This window comes from Fundulus heteroclitus, chromosome 14 (genome assembly GCF_011125445.2).
Source record: "Fundulus heteroclitus isolate FHET01 chromosome 14, MU-UCD_Fhet_4.1, whole genome shotgun sequence".
Classification (NCBI taxonomy): domain Eukaryota; kingdom Metazoa; phylum Chordata; class Actinopteri; order Cyprinodontiformes; family Fundulidae; genus Fundulus; species Fundulus heteroclitus.
The window spans coordinates 26,563,267-26,585,252 of NC_046374.1; the positions used below are offsets into that span (position 1 = coordinate 26,563,267).

Sequence of the window (21,986 nt, forward strand, 5' to 3'; positions counted from 1 at the left end):
TCAGTTATTGAATTTCTGTGGCGACACGTGATGCGACTTGGAAGTCTAGCGCTAACTTTGTCAAAACACTCAGCGACCGCTTCGAAGCATCCCCCACATCCCCCGCGGTCCAAATGCTTCTTCCATTTACGCAAATGAATAATTGAGAAATAAAATATTTGGAGGGAGAAAAGAAAACGGCCCTCCATTTTTGCTTTCCCCTCTCAAAACGCTGTTTGCATTTGGCACCGTCGTCGTTTTCAGTGTTTTATTTAAAGAACAACTTTTCAGTCTCACTGTCCATCTGTCTGCACACACACACACACACACAAAACACTGGTGCCGTTTTTCCTTCCCAGATGCCTTGAAAGCCCAGAAAGAAGAAAAAGAAAAAGAAAGGAGGAGAAAAAAAAAACAGAAAAAGGAATGCACTTTCACGAAGGTAAAAAAAAAAGAAAAAGTAAATATCAGCCACAACTGTTCTGTTATACTGCTACAGCAAGGAACACTGTCTAGACACACAGCTGGTCTTGTCTGATTCATGGCATTCAACAAAGTCTTTTCAAACACTCCGGTGTTCCAGCTTTTACCCAAATTAGCCCCCTTTGTGCAGCTCTGCTTAGCAACAGCGAGCGTTGCCGCAGCCGTCTCTCCACAGAGGCCTCCTGCGCGGCTCAGACCTGTAAAAAGGGCAGCGTGCTGCAGGTACACTCCGCAATGAATAAACCCGTGTGCTCAATTTAGACAGGCCGATGATGGAGCTGAGGTTGTCTGCTGTGAGCACATCAATCCTGCTTATTCCAACACCAGCTCCCAGCTGGCTTCGCCTTCACATTTTATTCAGGTCAGAACGCTGACAAACACATGCATGTCTACATCGACTCACATCCAGCCGAATGCGACGCCACTTACAAGGAAAAGGCAGGTAGGAGTAAAAAAAAAAAAAAAAAAGAAATCAATTTACAGTTCTGTGAAGCAGTCCCGCTTTCTTTTCATCCAGTTTACCCGAGGAAGACGTAATACAGTATGTGCCAGTGTAATTAATGTTTAGACCACCAATGGTTTAAGTATTATTCTTTTAAAGGGGACATCTCATGCAAAATCCACTTTTCTAGCCCTTAAAGTTATAGTGGACGATTTTTCCAGAAATGTAGGTAAGAAATGCTCAAGTCCCTTTGTGGATAACAGCCATTGCACAATACCATCCTTTAAAAAAATAAAATAAAAAAAAAATATTATATATATAGCCCTGCGACAGACTGGCGACCTGTCCAGGGTGTACCCCGCCTCTCGCCCAGTGAACGCTGGAGATAGACACCAGCAACCCCCGCGACCCCATGAGGGATAAAGCGGTTCGGAAAATGGATGGATGGATGGATTATATATATATATATATATATATATATATATATATATATATATATATATATATATATATATATATATATATATATATATATATATATATAAAACACCGACTAGGTTTTAGCCTGACAAACTAGCCGTTAGCTTGTCCAATTAGCTAATTATCTTGAGTCTCACCAGCTCCTATCTTGACTTCCACGAGCCTGAGTTTATTATCTTGACTGTGACTAGTTGTTAGCGTATCTCTGTGTAACATCACTACATACTCTATCGTTATTGCACATTGCATGTTTTCCTAATATGGTGCAGCGTTAACTACTTTAATTCATATGTGGAAAGTCTGACATCTCCAAGCAGCCCCAGGATCAGTGTCTACTATGGCTGCCATCCATTTAAATTCCATTAAACTGCAGATAAAAGCTATTTAGAAGTACTTTAGACCTTTTTGTACCACCGTAAACCATGGGCACGCATAGTATTGTATGATATTTTTAAGACGTCTTCTTTAATTATTCAAACTAATAAGATTAAGAGAAATGTTGTTATTTTTTTGGCTTGTTTTGCCATGAATAGTTACCACCTCAACAATTATAAATTCCCACTGGTGTTCCGTCTAGAACGTGCTCAGCTCGGGTGGGACCGCAATTCCCAGAGCTGAGCGCCAACAAACCAAACACAGCATTAATTAGCATAAAGAGAGTTTATTTGATCTCAGAGGAGGAGGAAACTTTTGATAATTCAATTGGCCGTTTTGGCCACAACTCGGATGCTTTTACTTAACTAAAACCTTACATGCTGTACCTGTGTTTACTCAGGATATTTAGATGATGGAAAACACCAACTCTGCCATTCAAAAAAGATATCAGTCTTTTCTTTTTAATATTTGTTTCTGCTTGCCTCTTTTTTTGAAAAGAAAATGAAATAGCCATTAGCACAAAATTTTTTTTAAAGATGAATTAAACTGAATTATCTAAAAAAGGGAAATTAACATTCATTTTAATTTCCTTTAGTGGCTTGACAACCAACACCAACTGCAGTTTTCTTCTCACATGAAAAGTCTTAACCACGTTTTAATGTATAATCCTTGTTTTTAAATAAAACATGACGTAAAAGGGGGAATGTAAACTTCCTGTCTTCTCCTTTGCCCTGTGTGATGGGTTCACCTCTTGGTCTGGCCAAAGTGATTGGTAAGAAGAAGAAGAAGAAGAAAAAAAGAGAGAGAGTGAGACAGCAGGAAGAGCACTCAGAGCACAGTCATCCCAATTACAGCACAGTACTTGGCCTTTACAAGAAAATCATAGAAGTGACTCAACTGAGGGTCAGCTCGCTGATAGAGCTGCTGAGGGGGCCCCTCCATTTTCACCTTGCTTGCTGCTAAGAGCTGGAGACGGGTCAGGAGAAAGAGCCAGCCTGAAGTACATGGAAACAGATGTTTGTTGTGTTCGACCGCAGGGAGGACTTGCTGACTTGAGTGAAAAAGCAGAGGGATAGCCGACCACTTCGGAGCGTTTATGTTCATGCTGAGGACTAAGAGTATGCTTTTGTGGATTTCGACCTTTTTTTTTTTTTTTTTTTTTTTTTTGAAATGCACTTTCTGAGCTCACCCAAACATCACGAAAGAGCTGAAGTGAGTTTTAGTTTTTTTTTCTTTCCCCCTCCAGTCTCCTGATCTCTGTGTATTTCTGCTATGATCCTGTGGTCCTCTTGGTTTTAACAGACCCGTTTCACAAATACTTCATATTCCTCAGAGTATTCTCCTCCCTGAACACGGTGCTGTGAAAAATACACCGGCCCGTTTCGAATTCCCTTCGGGTTTTTGCTTCTCTGCCACACGCAAATATCTCAGATCAACAATCAAATTTGATTAACAGACAAAAGGGTAGCCACAGAAAAGACAAAATTCAGTTTTCAAATGATGGTTTCCTTTTAAGTTGCGGGAAATAGCCCATCAAAACCTATATGTGGAAAAAGTAGCTGGCCAATTGTAAACCTTGCATTAACATTGAATATCCATATTTTGACTCGGTCAAGGTCAAATGTATTTATTCCAGAGTCCGAAAGGTGACGTGATTTGTATGCGACACAGACAACGCTGCAATGGAGGACATGGACGCATGGCTAACGCGTCGTCTATGGCATTCTCTCAAACTCGAGGTAAAAGACGATGTTCTCCAAAGTGACATGCAAATGAGGATGTAAAAATGCACTTAATATCAAATCCACGATTAAGCTACTTAAGCCGGGCGTACACTGTCGATTTTTTTTGCCCTTTTTGGGCTGATTCTTCACTCCTGCGAGAATTTTCTGGATCGGGCCGAGTTTCAGCTTCGTCGTGCGTCCTGCGTCATGTAGTAAACAGGGTGGTACCGAGGGGGGGTTAGCCTCTCATAACCACCTCCTGATCAGGAATCGGACGGTCGGATAAAAATCAAACATGTTTGAAACTCAGTCGGCCCTCGTGAGTGATCATGAGCTCCTGCTGTTCAAGCGGAGCTCCAAGTGTCTACAAGCCAGATTCCCCCAACCTCGCGCACTGCGCACGGGCAAACAAGGAAATTCTTCTTCTTCTTCTTCTTCTCAGACGAAAACATAGGAGTGGAGAGAAACATGGCGGTGGTACGTGTGCCATAGCGGTGCGTTTCGTTCTTGTGAGCCTCATATTTAACAGTGAGCTTTGACACTTCCGTCTTTTTCTTCTTCTACTGTTTACATTCGGCTTACGGGTAGACGAGTCCGAGTAGCGCCATCTCTCTGCGGGGCTGAGTCCCACATGTGGTTTTTAGACCTACGGTGTGAGCAGTCAGATCACATCAGAGCGTCGGGCCGTACAGTGTGAGAACAGATATGGTGAGCGGTGAACTTTTAAACCCTGTGGTCTCGTCGTACAGTTTGAGCTGGATATGAGTACGATTGAAAATATCGTACAGTGTATGCCCGGCTTTAGAGGAGCACTATTTAGGGTGACAGCTTAGAAACAGTGCAGAGACAGAGAGAAGACATAATGCAGCAGGGAAGTACAGGGCTGGTACATGTCTGCGGTTCACGGAGGCCGTGAGAGAGCGAGACATGAGCGGATAACAGGAAGGCTCAATGCTTTATTTGATCTTTTTGGGATTTTAACAAGGACATTTGTCCTTGAGCATGCTGGATTTAAAAAATTTCCGAGTAATGTTAATACTTCATAAAAAACACAAATGATGGCAACAGTTTGAGTGATGCTAGCACCATAAACCGCTAATATAAGATGCTAAAGGACTGTTTTGAAATGTCAACTCTCTCTTTTTTATAGCGATTGCTCACCACACAATGCTTGATGACGGACCTGTTTCTAATATAAACAGAAGATGTCTATGGCAGGGGAAAAAAACAGGATTATTGATTTTAGATCATTTATTCTAAAAACTGTCCCCTTCAATAACTCGTCGACCTCTTGAATTCATCAAACACAAAATTTTTACATTTTAAGTCACGCAACATCAGTGAAGTTTCTTGCCAGTAGTATAAGGGCACAGCAGATCAGCAACGGCTTTAAGAGATTAAAAGGTTCCCCATCCTCTCCATGTTGTCGACACGCTGTAACGCATCATTAGCATTTCGCTGGTTCATCAATAAAAACACTCCCATGAGCCACCGGTCTTCCTCTGAGGAACCTCAGAAGGCCCTGTGCTGGGTCTAGTGTTTTTCAGACAAAGGCAGTTTGTGTTAAAATCCTCAACCACTCCTGGATGCCAGGAAGGCGGTTCTTTTTCCGCGGCGCTCTTGTTTGTCGTCTCTGTCGACTTGATCAGTCCCTGGAAGTTTCTGTGTGGGTGCAGATGTTGGAAGAGAGAGAGAAACCAAAAAGAAAAAAAAGATGCCATTGATTTTCTCTGAGTCGGAGGTTTAAGCTGTATCCGTCAGCTTCAGTAATGTCTCGTACAGAGTTATCATTTATACATGCAGCATAGGTGTAGCTCTGTATGTGTGACAGTGTAAATGTCGGATACGGTGGCGTCGGTGTCAGTCAGCCAAAAGACTGTGGCGGTGTCAGCGTATGACAGCGTGATGTGAAAGTGTGCCGCGGTGAATGACAACGACTGCACTCAGAATCCAGCAAGCTGTCTCAGGCAGAGGGGCCGGGGAGGAAACGAACAAAAAAAAAAAAAAGACAAGAAGTAAAAAGAGATGCTACAATTCATCATGTAGGAGTTCTCCCTCAGCGTGGTCCAGAGCGCCCATCAGCAGCAGGGCTCCGGTGGCGTTGTCTCTGACCAAGATGATAAACGGGTGGTCGGCGTAGAACATCTTGGGCTGCTCTACGTTCTCCTCCTCTAGATCCGCTTCCCCTTTGCCGGCCTTGGGACCAAGCTCCAAGGAAGCCCAGTGGAGGACGCCGCCGAGGTGAAGCTTCCCTTTGCTCTGGTCGGACATCCCGGAGAAGTCTGCGACCTTCTGGTCCCAGGCATCGGTCAGGCCCAGAGCAGCCAGCTGTCTCTGGAATTGGGAAAAGGGGAAAAGTAATAGTGTTATTAGACTGTCTCAAACGTGGACATAGGCACCACTTTGGCTTTAATGCCCTGTAAGGGGACACGCCAGGGCTTTGGAAAGAGCATGCTCTTAAAATGCTCTTAACTGTGCAGTAGCACCCAATATAATTTAGTGGTAAAACTGTTTTTAATTTTTCAAATTGTTTTTTTTTTATTAGTCTTCAAGTGGTGGATATGAAACCCTTTATTTTGTTTTTCAAGATGCAGATGGATGGATGGATGAATGGATGGATGGGTGGAGGGACGGATGGATGGAGGGACGAACGGACGGATGAATGGACAGACAGATGGCTGGATGGACGAACGGACAGATGGATGGACAAACGGATGGATGGATGGATGGATGGATGGATGGATGGATGGATGGAGGGACAAACTGACGGATGGATGGACAGACAGATGGATGGATGGTTGGACGTATGGATGGACGGATGTATGTATGGATAGATGAACGGATGGTTGGACGCACGGATGGATGGATACGGATGGTTGGATGCACGGATGGATGGATGTTTGGTTGGATGGATGGATGTATGGATGGACGGATGGTTGGATGGACGGACGGATGGTTGGACGGATGGATGGACGGATGTATGTATGGATAGATGAACGGATGGTTGGACGCACGGATAGATGGATACGGATGGTTGGACGCACGGATGGATGGATGTTTGGTTGGATGGATGGATGTATGGATGGACGGATGGTTGGATGGACGGACGGATGGTTGGATGGACGGATGGATGGATGGTTGGTTGGATGGATGCTTGGATGCACGGATGTATGTATGTATGGATGGATGGATGGACGGATGGATGGATGGACGGATGTATGTATGTATGTATGTATGTATGTATGTATGTATGTATGGATGGATGGATGGATGGATGGTTGGATGACGGATGTATGGATGGTTGGATGGACGGACAGATGGATGGTTGGATGGACAGATGGATGGATGGATGGTTAACCTCTGGAGGGACCTCAGGATCAAGATGGGGGCAAGTAAGCCTTGCAACCTCTGACCTCTGACCACATCACCAAAGAAAGTCCAAAAAAGATTTTCCATAGATTACCGAGAAGGGTCTAAATCATTTTCTACATGCCATTTTTTAAATAAAATGTAAACAAAAGCACACAAATTATTCAGAACATTTTAACTTCTTGTACACAGTTTTATTATCTGAGTGTCAGTAACAAATCTTTTGCTTGGGTTATAGTTTTTACTCTAAATCTGCAAGGCGTTTAGTGCTCAACTGTATATAAACATAAAAATAATTATACTATTATGTTTAAATGACATATTTCATTAACTATTTCTTCCATTCATTTAGTGTCCCTGCGATAGACTTGCGACCTGTCCAGGGTGTACAACGCCTCTCGCCCATTGGCAGCTGGACATAGGCACCGGCACCGCTCATGACCCCACAAAGGATAGACGTGTTAGAAAACAGATGGTTGGATGGATTTAGCATCCATTTTTAAACTTTTTCTCACCAGTTTCCCAACAGAGCTCACAAAAAGTCGCCTTTACCTAAAACCCTTCCACGTTTGAACGGTCTCGACTCGGTCGCCCCTGAATCTCCGGGCCGTGCGACTCGGAGACGTCCAGCAAAGCGTATGCAAACAAGCATCTGCCAAGACGCTGATAAATTATGCACTCAGGGAGACCAAACGACGAGTGGGAGGGGAAGCATATTTTAAAATTTTTATGACGCCGTGACATTCAGAAGTGAAGACGTGCTCCTTCTCCTGAACCGCGTCACGTGATTTACCCGAACCCAACACACCCTCCCAGACAAGGGAACGTCGTCTCCGCAAGGGGTTCCGGGCGTACCGCTTATTTACTTTGTATCCTAAAAGCGGGAGACGGGGGAGGACGCTGACAGTTGCCCTTGTTGTGATCCGGCAGAACAAAGTAGGCGACAGGCCGAGAGGAGACGGAAGGAGGAAGCAGCGGATGAATAATGTAAGAGTGATGCCCCGTGACCTCGGCACCTTCTTTGTTTTGCCTCTGATATGAATTCCAGAGAAAGTAGCCGGCGTGACAGGTAGTTTATCCTCGCGTGGCAGAAGGCCACTCACGGTGACAGGTTTCTCCGGGGGGCCACGCGGGGAGCGCGTGGGTGGGGTGGCTGTGTGGCGGAGGACGGCGAGGAGGAGGAGCCGGGGAGGGTGACGACGTGATCTTCCTGGCACGCTTTACACCGCGGCAGACTGAAGTGGAAATTTGATCCTCTGAATCATCTGGAGGGTGACATTTCCTGCGTATCGCTGTCTCCGTCAATACAAGTTGCTGTGGGGGGGGGTGGGGGGTGGGGTTGGGGAACTGAGCTATATAATACACTGGAGTGCTGATTTTGCCGAAAAACTGAAGTCACTGGCCGCCATCTTGCTACTCCCTACTCTCACAGAATCCCATAGGATTTGGTTGCAACAACAAGCAGTTTTCTGGCTGAGTGAAAATGTTTCACAGGTAATTCTACAGTCAGTGGATGTACTAACACTATCAACTACTGGGAAATTATATATTTATAAATGTTATATATATATATATATATATATATATATATATATATATATATATATATATATATATATATATATATATTTAAATAAATAAAATGCAAAATATTTCAGCACATTCCTTTCTCAGTACTTGATAGTTTTAGAACATAACATAAAAGTATATGGCATTTGACATTTTAAAAGTCTTAAGCCCCCCCTGAACATGAGAAAATCCTCGTTATTCGATGCTGTAGCGCACATATTCCCTAGTTACTGGGGGGAAATAGGGAGTACCAATATGGCGGCCGGTGGCTTCAAAGCAACTCGTTCTAACAGCGGGCGATTAGCACTCCAGTGTATTATATAGCTCAGTGGGTGGTGGCCTAGAGGTTAGAGCACAGAGCTTCGGTCCCAGAGGTTCTGAGTTCAACTCCCACAAGCTGCCATTCTGGGTCCCTGAGCAAGACCCTTAACCCCCAATCGCTCCCCAGGCGCCGCACGGTGGCAGCCCACTGCTCCCCAAGGGGGATGGGTTAAGATGCACAAGTGAATTTCTCCATTGTGAGATCAATAAAGTTAAAAGTCAATTATTAATCATCCAGACAGAATATCTGCTTTTTTTTTCTACAAAAGCACTGGCAGGCAAATGAGCCCCGATCGTGTCACGCCTCAGCATAAAAAGGAATACAGGGGTATTCACATGTGCCCGCTAATGCAAAGCCTCCTTCCGCTGAAACTCAAATGCCACCTCCAGCTCTAATGCATTTCTACTGTCTTCATCCATTATTACTCCACTTTTCCTGGTTGCTTTCCCCCCCGCCGCCGCTACATCACTGTCTTCCTCTGCCTCTTCGCCACTCGCCCTGCCGTCGCCCATCGTTCATCCGCGCCACTCGTTTTTTTTTTTTTCGTTCCCAACTTGGAACCTTTTCCCTCCTCCACCTCATTCTTCTTTGGCAACCTGTCTGCTACAGTTACTCGTTGCTCTCGCTACTTCCCCGGGTCTCCATTTCGAGCGTTCTTATCGTTGCAGGAAACAGCTGGTTTGGCTGGAGCCGGCCAAGACAAATGACCGCGCGAGCGTGAGGAGACGCTGGGATTGTTTTGGGCCTATCCGTCCAGGTTTTCTGCTCGTCCACTACTTTTTCCTCTACGTAAGACACAGCGTCGCTATTCAGACATTTCTAGTTGAATTTTAAAAAGGACAAACAAAAATTAAGATGAGGATTTCATTATCGTTTTCTCGAAAAGGTCAAAGAGTAGAAATCTGAAATGAAAGTGCTTCAGGTGACTGAAATAGAATCCAAATGAGAAGCGGCTTTGCTGTAATGTCTTTCTGGACTGAAGAAAAAAAAAAAACATCATAATTTGCCTGGAGTAACTGTTTAGGAGAGAAGAGAAGTAAACAACCTTGTATTTTTTAGTGCAAAATAATGTTGAGAAGTACAGAAAATCCCCAAGTCATGAATCAATGATGATAACTAAACCCAAGCTCGTTTCCGTTTCACTTCAGTTAACCCTTTAAAGCCTCAGACAGGTAATTGTGAGGAAACTTCATTTCTAAGAAAGAAAATATGTTTCAATTGAATTCAACTTTATTAATATAGCGCCAATTCATGAAACGTGATCTCAAGGCACTTTCCAAAGTCAAATTCAATCACGTTATACAGAATGGATCAGATTATACAGATTGGTCAAAAAGTTTCCTGTCTAAGGAAACCCAGTAGATTGCATCAAGTCTCTCCAAGCAGCATTCACTCCTCCTGAAAGAGCGTGAAGCCACAGTGGACAGTCGTCTGCACTGTCAATGGCTTTGCAGCAATCCCTCCTATGAGCTTACCTGACTCCGCCAGATAGATTTGCTCCACATATCCATCTGGAAACCTTCCGTTGAAGTAATTTTGGGAAGGGGCGAAAATACTGGTTAGCTGATTGGCCTATGTTGGTGATAGACGGGCCAAATGAACCAATCAGATTCGTCGTCGCTCGTAACAGAGCGAAGACGAAAACACAACCACAAGCCAAGCTACTCTTGCTGCTGCAGGTAAAGGCTCGTTAGCTCAGCAAAGAAATACTCTGTAATTCCGATAAAACTTGCTCGATAGCCACGCTAACGCTAGTTTCATCGGCTGAAGCCGCCATGTTCTTTAGACTGAACTGTCGCGCTTCTCGTTGCGTCACACCTCAACCCGCCTCAAAGCCAACGCTGATTGGACGTTCGTTTGGTGAACGGCTCCAAATTTTCTTTAACGGAGAGTATCCAGACTGATCTGCGAGTGAAACTTTGAAAGCTCGCGAGATCAGGATGGTCTCACGAGGCTACCTATGAGCATGCATGAAGCGACAGTGGAGAGGAAAACTCCCCTTTAACAGGGAGGAAAACCTCCAGCAGAACCAGAACCAGGCTCAGTATGAACGGTCATCTGCCTCGACCCACTGGGAGTTACAGAAGACAGAGCAGAAAGCCTGATAGCTAAAGGATCTGCCTCCCATTCTACTTTTAGGGACTCTAGGGACCATCAACCTTTGGTTGCCCTAAAGCTTTTTTTTTAAATGAAATGTCAGGTTTTCAAATTTCCATTGTGTCGTAATTGATACTGTGATGGCGGAGAGCTTCCAGTTGGCCCGTTAGTTTTTCCTTCTCTGTGGTAATTGGTTTTGCTCGTTACAGACCAAGTGGCCCCTGTGAAGTAGGTGTGATTGGGTATAAAGGTGGCTCCAACACAGTAGACGGGACCTTCACTCTTCTCTTCTCTGTCTCCTTCAGAGGGATTGCTTTGACAAAAAGGGGTAATGTTATTGGTTACAGTTTATTGGTTGTTTGGTCCTACTTTCCTGCTACTTTCCTTTGTCTGTGGAGCCAACTAGGAGCCAGGTTGGTAACAAAACGTTAGACCAAAACATACATTTCCCTCATGTTTTCTGCAATTTTATGTAGAGTGTGTAAAATATATTGATTTGCATGTTGTAAATTGTATAATAAAAGATACTGACTTTGCTGAAGAGGTACAGGTATCAGAAATATTTGTTTTAAAAAAATTATACATTTGAAGTTGTAGGGTTAAGATGCACTCATGCTGGCTACTTGACCAGAGCAGACATGCTTGCCTACTTTTGCTCCAGACCAACACAAAGACTGCATTTTTTTAAGCAGACCTATGCTGTCTGGAGTCCAATCTAAGATCATGCAGATTTTTTATGATGCTGTTCTTGGTGGTATAATTAGAGACGGCACGGGTGCTTGGTTTGGCTCACACGCTAAATCTAAATCTAGACTCACAAATATAGAGTGAAAATAATAGGGTGAACTTCCAGCCTCTGCCGTTGCAGTCTTTTGTGACGGCTCCGTGATCAAAAAGGCAAAGAGGATCTTGCAGGACTCGTCCCATATGCCGTTCTCCGATTACGAACTACTATGTTCGGGGTACACGTTACAGAGCAGGGGTCACCAACATGGGGCCCGCGGGCACCAGGTAGCCCCCCAGGACCATATGTGGGGCCTTCAGGCCTGTTCAATAAAATAGCACAACCCTCCAGTGAGCTGCGTGTAAAATGTTATTTTATTTAGTTGCTCTTCCCTTTTAATCTTACTTGTACTTACATAGATTTAAAATGAGAAATACATTAGAAACATGTTTATATTACATAAAGTTAACGTGAGCTCTGACTCTTCTAGTTCAAAGGTAGCCCTTCGTATCACACGATGGAAATTAAGCAGCTCTCAGCTTCTAAAAGGTTTCTGATCCCTGCTACAGAGTTATTCGGTACAAAAGCAACCACTTTCAATTAACCTTTCTCCCAACTTTCATCTCTCTTCTTGATAAACCCTGACCGCCTTTTTTGCTTGCATGGTGGAGACGGCTATTTTACTATTTAGTTTATGTTGATGTTTCCCCAATTTATTACAGTTTATATTAACGTATTTCATTATTGGCTCTTTATTGCTTGTTATTGTGATTGCGATATTTATTAACTTGTGTTGCGCTGGGACGTGCAACAGTTCTTATTTATTTACTCTTGTGTAATTTTATTGTCCCACGCTTTAATGCCACGTTTTAGTACGGGTTTTCTTATCCATCTTTGTTTTGTCTTGTTCTCTTTGCGTTTTTTTGCAATGGGTCTGTATGTATTCCCTGTTCCCACAATGAAGTTCCCTACAATAACGGGGACAATAAAGTATAAAGTATATAAGTAATAAAGTTTATCTTATCCTATCTTTTATATGCTAGGTATACAAGAAAACGGTCAACTAATGTAAGCGGAAAGATCCACTGAATTCATTGCATTTAAGTTTTTTTACTCTCTTTTTCTCAGTTTCTTTTTTATTAAATACTTCCCTGATCAGGACTCAAAGTAAAATGCATTAATATTAAAATAAAAATATTGCAATCCATTTTTTTTCAACTCTTTGTCGAAATTTAGTAGTAAAATATTCTCTCAGATAAGCCTTTTATTGAAAATCTCAAATATATGTATACAAATTACATCCCAGGTTGAGTTGTATGTCCTGGATTAGATGTAGTGCGGTGAAGCTGGAAAATCTACCGAATTCGATCACCTGAAGTTAAATTGTTTTCTCTTTGCCAAGTTTAGTATTGACGTTTTTAGTTCGTCATGATTAAAAGTTAAAAATGCCAAATTTTCAAATGAAAATTACATATCAAGTTCAGGCCACTGAGTGACAGAAGTCCTGGATAGAGTTACGAGTTTCGCAAATTAATTAATCCACAAGATCGCATCTCTGCCCCGAACATTTCCTTTATAATCTTTATCAGGATTAACTCTACACATATTTTATCAGTCAGGTTTTAAAACAATTTAAATTAAACATCAATTACAACCCAACTTCAGACTTTTGACTTCTCTGCTAAAAAACGGCGAGTCAAACGAAGCATCAAGACGTTTTGCTCCTCATCAGGATTTGCTTTTAAAATGTTTCAGCCAGGCTCCAAATTCTAGTCAAAATCCTCTTAAGTAAATGTATTTCTAGTGCTGGTCAATGCTGGTTTTGATTGATGGACAATTTTGACTAAAGATATGAAAGCTTACTCCAGCTTTTAAATATTTTTGTCAGGTTGTCATTTATGGTAAAATTTTTGCAGTGTTTCGATAAAAAATGCGGGAACTCTCAGTCATTTGTCCGTTTTCTAAAACATAAAAAAAAAAAAAAAAACATATTTAGTCACCTCCATGAAATCAGTGCATCAACATTTGTTCACTCTTTATCAAGATTTTGCACTCAGGCTGACAAATGAGAGCAAAAGTCAACAATGTTTAAATTGCTGCATCCTGATCACTGGTCCATTTGGCAAAGCAGAAAAATCAACCAAATCCAGGCTATTCTGTACAACCATCGACATTGCCTTTCCTTTACTGGGATTAGGTCAAATTTAAAATCAGTTAAGTTAATCAATTAATAAAAATCAGCTTAGTTGAATACGTTTTAGAGCTGGATCTGCGGTAGTTCCAGTTAATATGAAAAAATCTGCCAAATCCTATAATAAGCAGCACAAATCAACTTCAAATGACAAAGTTCTCTAATCTGATCATCTTTGACATCGCAGCAAAGCAGAAAAAATAAATAAATAAATTTGCTTAATTGTTTTGCGAAGCAGCGAAGGGTAAGACCTAAGGGAACGTGAAGCAGCATGGGGGGGGGGGGGACAGGGGACGAGATGTAAGAGGAGCCCTGCAGAGGTGTGGCACTGCATTATATGGGGAGCAAAGACCTCTGGGAGGTGCTCTTTGGCTGCCCTTTCTCCTCGGCGCTCCGCATGAATCTTAGATGGAGGAGCTCTGGGAGGACTGCTGATGCCTCGCGCGCGGCCTCCACAAGACATTTGTCTGCGAGTGAGAGCTGGAGGCGCTGTCAAGCTGGCGGTTTCTTCCTCATGCGCACGTGAGCGAGGCTTATTCCGGCCTACAGCACTGTGTACGCATGCCATCCCTGAAGCTGAAGCGTCAGCCCCTGGGCACAGATAACCTCCTCCATCACATTATTTTTACCTTAATGGTTAGACAAACTAAGTAGGGTTTTTTTTTTTTTGTATTTATGATTGTGTGGGGGTCATTGAAAGGGCAGTCTGGGGCACCCAGGGCATAATAGAGGGTCTGTAAGGAATCGCTGCAGATTTTAAAAAGCAGGAGCATTGTTAATTACGGCAAGGTGGGGAGAAGAAAAAAAAGCAGAGATCAAACAGAGGCTTCTACAAGAGGAAGCTCTTTTTCCACTGCTGCATGCAACTTGGAGATCTGAACAGGGAAAAGACGTCAAGATCAAAACCTGAGACTACAAGACAGCACGCATAATGACTTTTTCCACCAACAGACAGGTGGTGTAATGCTGTCAGGGAAATTAAAGCCCAAAAAAAAAAAAGAAAACAAACTAACTAACAAAAAAAAAAAAAGGTAAGCTGAAAATCTGGAACTTAATTGGTTTATTTGTAGCCCCAGTTGCACCGTTTCTTTTTATTTTTAATTGTCTTTTGTGAAGTTTTATATCTACAAACTGCATATTGCATTTATTGTTTTTCGGAACCGCAGCAGAGAAAGCGGAAATTTTCCCCAAGGGTACAATTAATTTTTCCCCCCCAAAATAATCCGCCAAAAAACCCTGAAAATAAAAACTGACATCCATCAAAAAAGTGAATCCATTGGTAATTTTTGGTACAAATACTGTACAAAAGATGATCAAACGCACGCAGAATAAACTGAAACTTCAAGGAGATACTCAAAATGTAAGCAGTGGTACAAAGACAAGAGGAAAGTTTAAACATTTTTATTTTATCATGCTATCGCGCAATTTAGACATGATTTTAAGAATTTTGCTGAGCAAGCAAAGTCCAATGATAAAAGCAGTCTACAGAGCAAAATTAAACACAAAATACAAAAAAAAACGAGTTCTCAGGGGGCATTCATAGGAGAAAAGTAAGCTTAAATAAGATAATCTAGTGGTATCCTGTTAAGGATCTGAGGAATATATATATATATACATATACATATATATATATATATATATATATATATATATATATATATATATATATATATATATATATATATATATATATATATATACACAGCTGCACACTGGTGAGTGCATTAAACTCTGTTGTGTCTGAGTGTTATATTTAGCCTGTGTCTGTCTCAAAAACCGTTCACTATAGTAACACATGGTGACAATTAAGATTCTTGGATTGATACATTAAGGACCTGAGACTTGACTCTGGTTTTAAAGACGTTTTACTACCATCTAATGTAGAATAGATTACTAGATCAATGTGTGCTTCTGTGCTTTTTTGTCTCTCTTGTTGTGTCTCTGCTCTGTCTTCTCTAACCCCCAGTGGGTCGAGGCAGATGACCGTTCATACTGAGCCCGGTTCTGCCGGAGGTTTTCCTTCCCGTTAATGGGGAGTTTTTCTTTCCACTGTCGCTTCATGCTTGCTCAGTATGAGGGATTGCAGCAAAGCCATGTACAATGCAGACGACTGTCCCTGTGGCTCTACGGTTCCCCAGGAGTGAATGCTGCTTGTCGGGACTTGATGCAATCAACTGGTTTCCTTATATAGGACATTTTTGACCAATCTGTATAATCTGACCCAATCTGTATAATATGATTGAACTTGATTTTGTAAAGTGCCTTGAGATGACATGTTTCATGATTTGGCGCTATATAAATAAAATTTTATAAAAAAAAAAAATTTAAGTGACTTAAGGACTAGATTTTTTGTGTACTCTCTCACCAAAGACTGCTTTAGAGACTCAAAATCTGACCTGGACTCTTTAAAGACCCAGGACATGAGTCACTGTTTGAAGACTTAACATATAATTTGCTTTTAAGCTTTAAAGACACCAGACTTGACAGTGGACTCGTATTTTTTAGACTCAATACTTGACCTCAAACTTTAAAAAAAATAAAATAAATTGACAACGGTTATCACTTAAAACTTGAGTTGGACACACGTGTTTGAAGAATAGAGGCTGAACTAGGATTCACCCTTTAAAAGGCTCCAGACTCGGACTCGAACTTTAGGACTCGTGATGTTTCCCAACAATATAAAAACAAGCTGGAGGTTAGTTCTCAAACCACGGGTCTTACAAGGTTACACATGTTCTCGCTGGCTTTTATTTGTGCAACTCGCAGCTGGTAATTGTAGGTGCATGTTACATTGCACTACAGTGTCTGAACTGCATCAATCACTGTATTAATAATGAGTCCTCTACAGCAGTGAGTGACAGATCCAAACTCCAGCTTTAAATTCCAGTTCAGTTCACTGACTGTGTTAATTGTTATCAAACTTAATGAGCCTTACTTTCTGCAGTTAACATGGTTTCTGCTGATTTTCCACAGACACAGCTGTCATATACCGTCTAGTTTTCCCATTAGTAGAGTCAACATCGAAGTTAATTCGCTGAGCTTCTCAATTGGATATTAGTTTGTAACCTCAGAACTAAACCCATGTGAAGGAGCTGTGAGATTGTAACCCTTAAATTACTGGTAGCAATAATCACAGAGAGCAAACTCATTTTTCATCCATTAAGCCGTACACACTGAACGACGGAAAGTAATTCATCGTGTTTTGATCAGTAGCTCTGATGAAACATTTATGGCGTGGAGGTTTGTGTTGCATATTTAGTTTCTTTCAGCCATGAGACACGATAGCTTTTCTGACACATTAAGGCAAACAAACATTTAAAGTAGTATTTGAAACAAGACTTAAATATACAATTGATTAAAATGACTAAAATCGTTCAAGTACTATGAAATCCAGAGCACATGCTGCAAATAGTGGCAATACCTCAGCAGTTTAAATGAGGTTTGCCCTGTTTGAGACTGAAGACATATGTACTGGAGTGCTCCTGACTGTTGAAGTGAGAGCGTTCGCTTTGGTGAAATCCAAAGAACTGTCTAGGACAGGGGTGTCAAACTCATTTTGGTTTAGGGGCCGCATTCAGCTTAATCTGATCTCAAGAGGGCCACACGAGTAAACTCATTGCAAGATTAAATAGAACTAATAAAAGTGGACTTGTTGTTGATTTTTATATTAAATTAATTTCACTTTTACACAATATATTATGAATAACCTCAGCGTTTTTAAGAAAAGTATGTGCAATTTCAACAATACTTTTACTCAGTTAAACATTTACTTGTGCATTATGCATAAGAACTGATCGCAGTGATTGTACAATGTTGAAAAACATTTATTCACATTTTTTGGATCTTAAAAACACTGTCCTGCATGACAAAAAACATCAAACAGTTAAAAATTAAGAAATTATTTAAATTTTTCCACACCTGAAGCTTAATCCTATGATTAAAACACAGCGCCCCTCGTGGACAATATAGGAACTGCAGATTTTCAATTAAACAAAGTACGTTTTTTTCAATAATTGTTTTATCATTCTCTTCCTTTTATCTCCTCTTTTACCTTTTGTTTTTTTTCTTCCTGTTCTTCCTTTCCTCTCCTACTTTCCCATTGTAGTGTCCATATCATTTGAGATATTCCCCACATGAATCATAATAAAACTATTCACATCCATAATTCAAGCGGAGCACTACGGCAAAAGCAGTACTGCTCCACTTGTGAAAATCAAATCTGATGAGCTCTCTTTGGCATTAAGACAACAATTCTTATTGGCACATTGCCAGACAGGACACTGGGAAAAAAAAAATGTATTTATTTATTTTTAATAATGATAATGCATTTAGCCACAGGGCCGGACTAAATTGTTCGGCGGGCCGTATGTTTGACACCCCTGGTCTAGGACCTTCAGAAAGACAGGGTTTTAGCAGCTAATGGGTCTGGTAGGGGATTTAATAAGGTCTCAAAAAGACTTTAAAATCACCCATTCTCTACAAGTTGAAGACAGTCAGAGCTTCGTCCATCCCAAGAAAGTTCACCCACCCACCCCCAAAAAGAAGAACCTGAAATGCTAAAAAAGTCTCAGAATACACTAAAATCTTTTCACAACTGTTGATGTGAAAATGCATGCCTATGCGAGGACATGTTTGGCCTAAACCCAACACAACATTTCAGGAAAAGAACTTAATGCCAGGTGTAAATTATGGAGGTGGAAGGGTCACGATGCAGCAGAAACTGAAGAGGGCGTCATCAGAGAGTCCACGATGAATTGTAGCGTGTATCAGAAGGTGCTGGAGGAAAATGTGAGACCATCCTTAAAAAAAATAAATAAAAAACTCACAGCTGAAGCAGGATTGGATCCTGCCACATGACGATGACCCAAAGCATACCAGTAAGAGACCACCAAGTCTGGGCTGAGAAGCGACACATGTAAAGTCCTGGGGCGGGTCAAAAGGCTGGGTGTTGATCTTATTGAGACGCTGTGTGGCTTGAAACAGGCTCTACAAGCAGGAAACCCGTCAGACACGTCACAGCTGATAGTGCGGAGTGGCGAAAAGGCTTCAGAGCGATGCTTTCCAAGAAGCTTCTCACCCAAGGGGGCAGCACTAGTGGTTCAAAGCAGCTTCCTCAGCCAGAAAACCCTTTTTGTATATATATTTTGTGTGTAAAAAAGTTATTTTTCTGAGTGCTTTTATATTACCTTTTTTTTGTTTTCAAAGATAGAAAATCAAATTACCTATAAACCGGGCTTTTTTTTTTTCCCTCGGGAGGCCTATTTTTTTTTTCATGACTGTATGTTGAGCTGAGTGCAAAGCGAAGGAGAGCTGGAATATTCACACACATCCTGACATGACTTCACGTTAAAATACGCTCACAGGTTGGCATGTAATGATTCACGGCCAGATTGCCGAATCTACAACTGAAGCCATTATGAGATTAGCTTTACCCTAGGCACCTTTTAGACCACAAATCCCAATAATCAGTCTTACCGGCTTTATTACTCCAGGCCCGTGAACTTTGCTTTATCAATTTGATCTGTATATTTTGTCTCCAATCTCTGTTGCCAGCAGATTATAAGTCCCGCGTGTTTAAGAAAAAGCAAATGTAATGCATACAGTGGCGTGTTGATAAATGTTAAATGCTATCAACCATCTGAACGCATACAGAAAGCTGAAGGAATTGAGTAATTGTGGTAATTTGTCTGGCAGTTAAGCAGAACAGTCTGGAAAAAGTTCATCAAATCACATGAACCCGTAACACCGAGTCTGTTTCACCTCCATAAATACATTTTATTTACATTGAATTAAATGCCATTAAATATCTTTTTACTGCTATGTTAAACTAGTGAACTTGGGTTTAAAAGGACCTCTGTGGGCTACACGCCGGCCTCTGCAATTGTGGAAAACTGTTTTCCACAAAGTTATAGACGTGTGGGACCGTGCAAACATACCCAGATCCTGACCACCAGAGAAAAGTATGTCCAAACCTTCTCCACAGTAAATAGCAGGAGTTTTTCCAGCAGTGACTTCACTTTACAGCAGCCGTTCACACCCTAATATGTTTGTTTTTGCTGGATATTATGAGAGGGAACAGCGCTGCATTCAAGTTAGCCAGGTATGAATCAGCTTTGTTTAGTTAAACCTAAGCAACGCAACGTTTGATCTGCCCTGGAAATGGGAACTCGGACCTGAGAATCTCCGGTGGGGAGACCAGCACCAAGAACGACTTAAGGAAACAAGAACAAGGATTAAGAGCTTTGATCCGCTCAGAGTGACCATAAAGAATAAATTAATCAGAATTTGGTGTCCATGATTCTTTCTGACCACCAAGTGCTGCGACATTGTGTAAAATACCCCCCCCCCCCTCCCCATTTTTGCACCTGTTCAGGCTGCTAATAAAATCACAAAGACACCAATGGTGCTTACTCAAAGCTGGAACTTGTGGCAGGGGCTGCAAAAACCTCCTAAATGTACCGGAAAACAGTCCACCAGATTTTCAGAAACCCAACCTAGTGCAGTTGAGAGCCTGATGGCTGTATCGTTGCCACAGGACGGCCATGAAAGCTGCAGGGGAAGTAATGTGAGCTGAGATTCACAGTTTTCACCATGAGATGACCCTTCGCATATTTGTCACAATCCAGTAATGTTTCACTGTTTTCACTGGGGACAGGGTACCACAAATGTTCACATAAAGACAACCTTTACAGCTTTGTGTCATTTAGGTTCATTTTAAAGTTCACTATAAAGTAGGCAGAAAGATTCAAAAGAAAGTTACGCCAAAATTAAGGAAGGAATGGACATGGACACAGAAGGTGGAAAATAAGAAAGGAGGTTTGGATAAAAGGAACAAAAAACCCAAATTGAAGCGAGACAGAAATGGGGCACAACGGGGAGAAGGCAAGCTCAATAGAAGGAAAGGTGAAGGGATGAAAGGTAGGACACAAGCAAGAGATTGGAAAACAGAAAGGAAGGAAGGAAATACACAAAATGAAAGGAAGGACATGAGGAAGGGAAGAAGGACACAATCAAGGAAGAAAGGTCACTACATTTTCATATTGAATGTCAGAATAAAGTCTTGAAATACACATTTCTTTTCAAAACTCTACGTTTTGCCGGAAAGGACTGAAATCCAAGCCCATATTTTTCCGGCCTGAGTCGGAACAGTGCAGAGACCCAGTGGTTCTGGTGTGGCGAGGCCGACTCTTGCTAAGCTAATCCGGACCGTTCTGAAGACAGGCGTAGCTGATAAAGAGCACACCTGGGCTCAAACCGTGACATCTGTGAACACCAGCAGAACCAGACTGGAGCAAATGAGGCCTCTACCTCCCCCCCCCCCCCCGGACAGACGGACGTCTCGTGTCCCCCTCCCCGTTCGCCGCCAGCCGCGCCGAGATGCTCCCTTAAGCCGCTGCCGCCTCGAACAAACGGAGCCACGCTCTGCTCGACGCGGCGCTGCCCGTAACGTCGTGAGTGGGTGTCTCTAAAGCAGCACGCAGCGGCCCTGGCGTCGTCGCGGCTTCATTTCATGGAGCCAATGATGATGCAGCCTCAGAGAAAGGAATAAACAAAAAGCTCTATTCCTCACAGCTCCCTTAAGACTTCAAAGCCTCTCTCCTCCTTTATTGAATCTCATCAGCTCCGCTGGTGTATTATCTCCATGGGCTTTTACCTCTTTTGCACGGTCAATATGCTCTGTGTCTCATTCAGATCGTCCGCGCGCACGCACACACACACACACACACACACACACACGCACACACGAGCGGCTCGTTTTATTCCACAAGGCCACATCGGCACAAAAAAAAAAAAAAGAAACGAAGGGAGCTTTCGCTTTCTGGTGTGAGGCTCCGCAAACGAAGCACATCTGGTTAATTCGTACGACGCGGCATCAAAACAGCCCCCCCCCCCCACCCCTGACACCGTACACGGCGGACTGAGCTCCTGTAAATATTTGATGCCCTCTTGACCTCATTAGCCGTGATTGAGTGAGCTCTGCGGCGGCGCGCTCGTACGTCTTAGTCACCGACCGGAGGCGCAGCCTCGGCGTTGGCCATTAGTGTGTGCGTGGGGGCCAGGTCCGAGGAGGATCGCCGAGGGAGAAAGGGTGGCTTATCGCTGACCTCTTGTTAAGAGGGCTCTTCGTCTCCAGCTGGAGAACCCCCTGCCCCCCCCCCCCCCCCACCACCCCCAACGTAATGCGCCCTTCGGAGGAAAACACCACAAATTGGAAAACGAAGGGGGGAAAA

At 42.5% G+C, this 21,986-nt stretch overlaps 1 protein-coding gene across 1 annotated transcript in view; it reads right to left on the reverse strand.

Annotated features, from left to right (window-relative positions):
* Positions 1-4,719: 4,719 nt before the first annotated feature.
* serpinh2 (serine (or cysteine) peptidase inhibitor, clade H, member 2) overlaps positions 4,720-21,986 on the reverse strand; it is a 40,068-nt gene continuing 22,801 nt past the window's right edge. The window contains exon 5 of the mRNA XM_036146629.1: positions 4,720-5,817. Coding sequence (XP_036002522.1) covers positions 5,512-5,817 — 306 coding nt within the window. The 3' untranslated portion in view covers positions 4,720-5,511. The remainder of the gene's footprint in view (positions 5,818-21,986) is intronic.